This window comes from Bos taurus, chromosome 2 (genome assembly GCF_002263795.3).
Source record: "Bos taurus isolate L1 Dominette 01449 registration number 42190680 breed Hereford chromosome 2, ARS-UCD2.0, whole genome shotgun sequence".
Taxonomy (NCBI): Eukaryota; Metazoa; Chordata; class Mammalia; order Artiodactyla; family Bovidae; genus Bos; species Bos taurus.
In genome coordinates this window covers 50,095,871-50,099,065 of record NC_037329.1, presented here as the reverse complement: position 1 = coordinate 50,099,065, position 3,195 = coordinate 50,095,871, and the positions used below count along the sequence as shown (strand labels likewise).

At 40.5% G+C, this 3,195-nt stretch overlaps 1 protein-coding gene across 1 annotated transcript; it reads left to right on the top strand.

Moving 5' to 3' along the window:
* The first annotated feature begins 1,095 nt into the window (after positions 1–1,095).
* On the top strand, positions 1,096–1,450 carry LOC781064 (NADH dehydrogenase [ubiquinone] 1 alpha subcomplex subunit 12-like). The gene has a single exon (XM_059880412.1). The coding sequence runs from the start codon at positions 1,111–1,113 to the stop codon at positions 1,417–1,419; it is 309 nt and encodes a 102-aa protein (XP_059736395.1). The 5' UTR covers positions 1,096–1,110; the 3' UTR covers positions 1,420–1,450.
* The last annotated feature ends 1,745 nt before the right edge of the window (positions 1,451–3,195 follow it).

Genomic DNA, 3,195 nt, shown 5'->3' with positions numbered 1-3,195 from the left:
GCACAAAAATGTCTGCTTAATAAAAGAATGTACATGCATCAGTCTTACCTTCCTCCTAATTACAAATCCAGCTCCATGTGGATCGGTCCCGTGCCACCTGGTTCACCAGTACCCTCATGCTATCACACACACTTTCAAGGATATGGTAGTTACCAACTGAAGGCAGAATTCCAGAGAATAGCAAGGACAGATAAGAAGCCCTTCTTAACGAACAATGCAAAGAAATAGAGGGGGAAAAAATAGAATGGCAAAGACTAGAGATCGCTTCAAGAAAACTAGAGATATCGAAGTAATATTTCATGCAAGGATGGGCACAATAAAAGACAGAAATGGTAAGGATCTGTCAGGCGAGTATATGGTCTTCCGTTTTTGTCTCATCACAACAAAGATTTGGAGTGACGGACATTAAAGCCCCTCAACATGTCACAGCTCTCGGGTCTTGGACAAACAGTGTTATAGCTCTCAGGTCTTGAACGGACCATGTTATAGCTCTTAGACAAATCAGTGTTACAGCTCAGTGTTACAGCTCTATTTTATTTAGAAGATGGCAGGAAAATCCATCTTTGAGGTGTGAGGGCACGTCAATCCAATGATGCAAAGAGAAGAACACCCCAGCGTGCAGGAGAGAGAGAGAGCTAGGTTTGGCTCCTCTTTTTATATGTCTATCTCTCCCTGGGCCTGTCCTATGTAAATTGGGCCTGCCAGGAGTGTTGTTTGTTTTACCTGAGGTCCTCACTCTGGTCCCCGGACCTTTGTTCTATTTTCGGGAGCTTTTCCCTTCCTTGTCTTTTAGCCACCGCCATTTTGGACTCCTTTTCCCTATTTTACCTACCTAACAGATCTAACAGAAGCAGAAGAGATTAAGAAGAGTTAGCAAGAAGACACAGAAGAATGTACAAGAAAGGTCTTAATTACCTGGATAACCACAATGGTTATCCTGGAGTATGAAATCAAGTGGGCCTTAGGAAGAATTACTATGAACAAAGTCAGTGGAGGTGATGGAATTCCAGTTGAGCTATTTAAAATCCTAAAAGATGATGCTATTAAAATGCTGCACTCAGTATGTCAGCAAGGCCACAGGACTAGAAAGTGTCAGTTTTCATTTCAAATATGGAAAATAAATACTATGAAGACAACAAGCAGTTTTTTGGCCGACACCGATGGGTTATATATACTACTGAAATGAATGGCAAAAACACATTCTGGGATGTGGATGGAAGCATGGTGCCCCCTGAATGGCATTGTTGGCTTCACTGTATGACTGATGATCCTCCAACAGTAAAACCACCTACTGCTCGTAAATTCATTTGGACAAACCATAAATTCAATCTGAGTGGCACTCCACAACAGTACGTACCTTATTCCACCACTAGAAAGAAGATTCAGGAGTGGGTCCCACCTTCGACACCTTACAAGTAAAGACAACGAAAAGCAATTTACGTGTAAAATATGTAAAATATGCCCAAAGAAGGGCAATCCAAAGAATGTTCAAATTATGGTACAATAGTGCTCATGTCACATGCTAGCAAAATTATGCTCCAAGTCCTTCAAACTATGCATCAGTAGTACATAAACCAGGAACTTCCAGATGAACAAGCTGGGTTTAGAATAGGCAGAAGAACCAGAGATCAAATTGCCAACATTTGTTAGGTCATGGATGATAGCTAGGGAATTCCAGAAAAACATCTACTTATGAATTGAATACACTAAAGGCTTTGACTGTATGGATCACACAAACTGTGGAAAATTCTTAAAGAAATGGGAGTACCAGACTACCTTACCTGTCTCCTAAGAAACCTGTATGTGAGTCAAGAAACCACAGTTAGAACCGGACACAGAACAACTGACTGGTTCAAAATTGGGAAAGGAGTATGACAAGGCAATATGTTGTCACCCTGCTTATTTAACTTCTATGCTGAGTACATCATGAAAGATGCTGGGCTGGATGAATTCCAAGCTGGAGTCAAGACTTCCAGGAGAAATATCAACAACATCAGATATGTAGATAATAACACTTTGCTGACAGAAATCAAAGAGAAACTAAAGAGCCTCTTGATGAGGGTGAAATAAAAGAATGAAAGGCTGGCTTGTAAAGCAACATTAAAAAAAACTAAGATCACGTCATCCTGTCTCATCACTTCATGGCAAATAGAGGAAACAAATGAAAGTAGTGACAGATTTCATTTTCTTGAGCTCTAAAATCACTACAGACAGTGATTGCAGCCATGAAATTAAAAGACACTTGCTCCTTGGAAGGAAGACATTGAGAAACCTAGAAAGGATATTGAAAAGCACAGACATCACTTTGCCTACAAAGGCCTGTATAGTCAAAGCTATGATTTTTCTAGTAGGCATAGACTTGGGCCATAGAGAAAGCTGAGCACAGAGGAATTGATGTTTTTGAATTGTGGTGCTGGAGAAGACTCTTGAGAGTCCCTTGGACAGCAAGGATATCAAGCCAGTCAATCCTAAAGAAAATCAACTCTGAATATCCATTGCAAGAACTGATGCTGAAGCTCCAAGACTTTGGCCACCTTATGTGAAGAGCCGACTCACTGAAAAAGACCCTGATGTTGAGAAAGATTGAAGGCGGAAGGAGAAGGGGATGACAGAGGATGAGATGGTTAGATAGAATAAATGACTCAATTGACTACACTAAAGCCTTTGACTCTCTGGATCACAACAAACTGTGGAAAATTCTTAAAGAGATGAGAATATCAGACCACCTTATCTGCCTCCTGAGAAATCTATAATCAGATCAAGAAGCAACAGTTAGATCTGAACATGGTACAATGGACTGGTTCCAAATTGGGAAAGGAGTACATCAAGGCTGTATACTGTCACCCTGCTTGTTTAACTTATATGGAGAGTTCATCAGGCAAAATGCCGGGCTGGATGAAGCACAAGCTGGAATCAAGATTGCTGGGAAAGATATCAATAACCTCAGATATGCAGATGACACCACCCTTTTGGCAGAAAGAGAAGAGGAACTAAAGAGCCTCTTGAAGGTGAAACAAGAGAGTGAAAAAGCTTGTTTAAAACTCAACATTCAAAAAACAAAGATCATGGCATCTGGTCCCATCATTTCATGGCAAATACATGGGGAAAAAAACAGAAACAGTGACAGATTTTATTTTCTTGGGCTTCAAAATCACTGCAGATGGTGACTGCAGCCATGAAATTAAAAAATGCTTC

Excerpts from the sequence above, each read along its gene's own strand:
- LOC781064 (XM_059880412.1), top strand. The coding sequence starts at position 1,111 with ATGGAAAATAAATACTATGAAGACAACAAGCAGTTTTTTGGCCGACAC.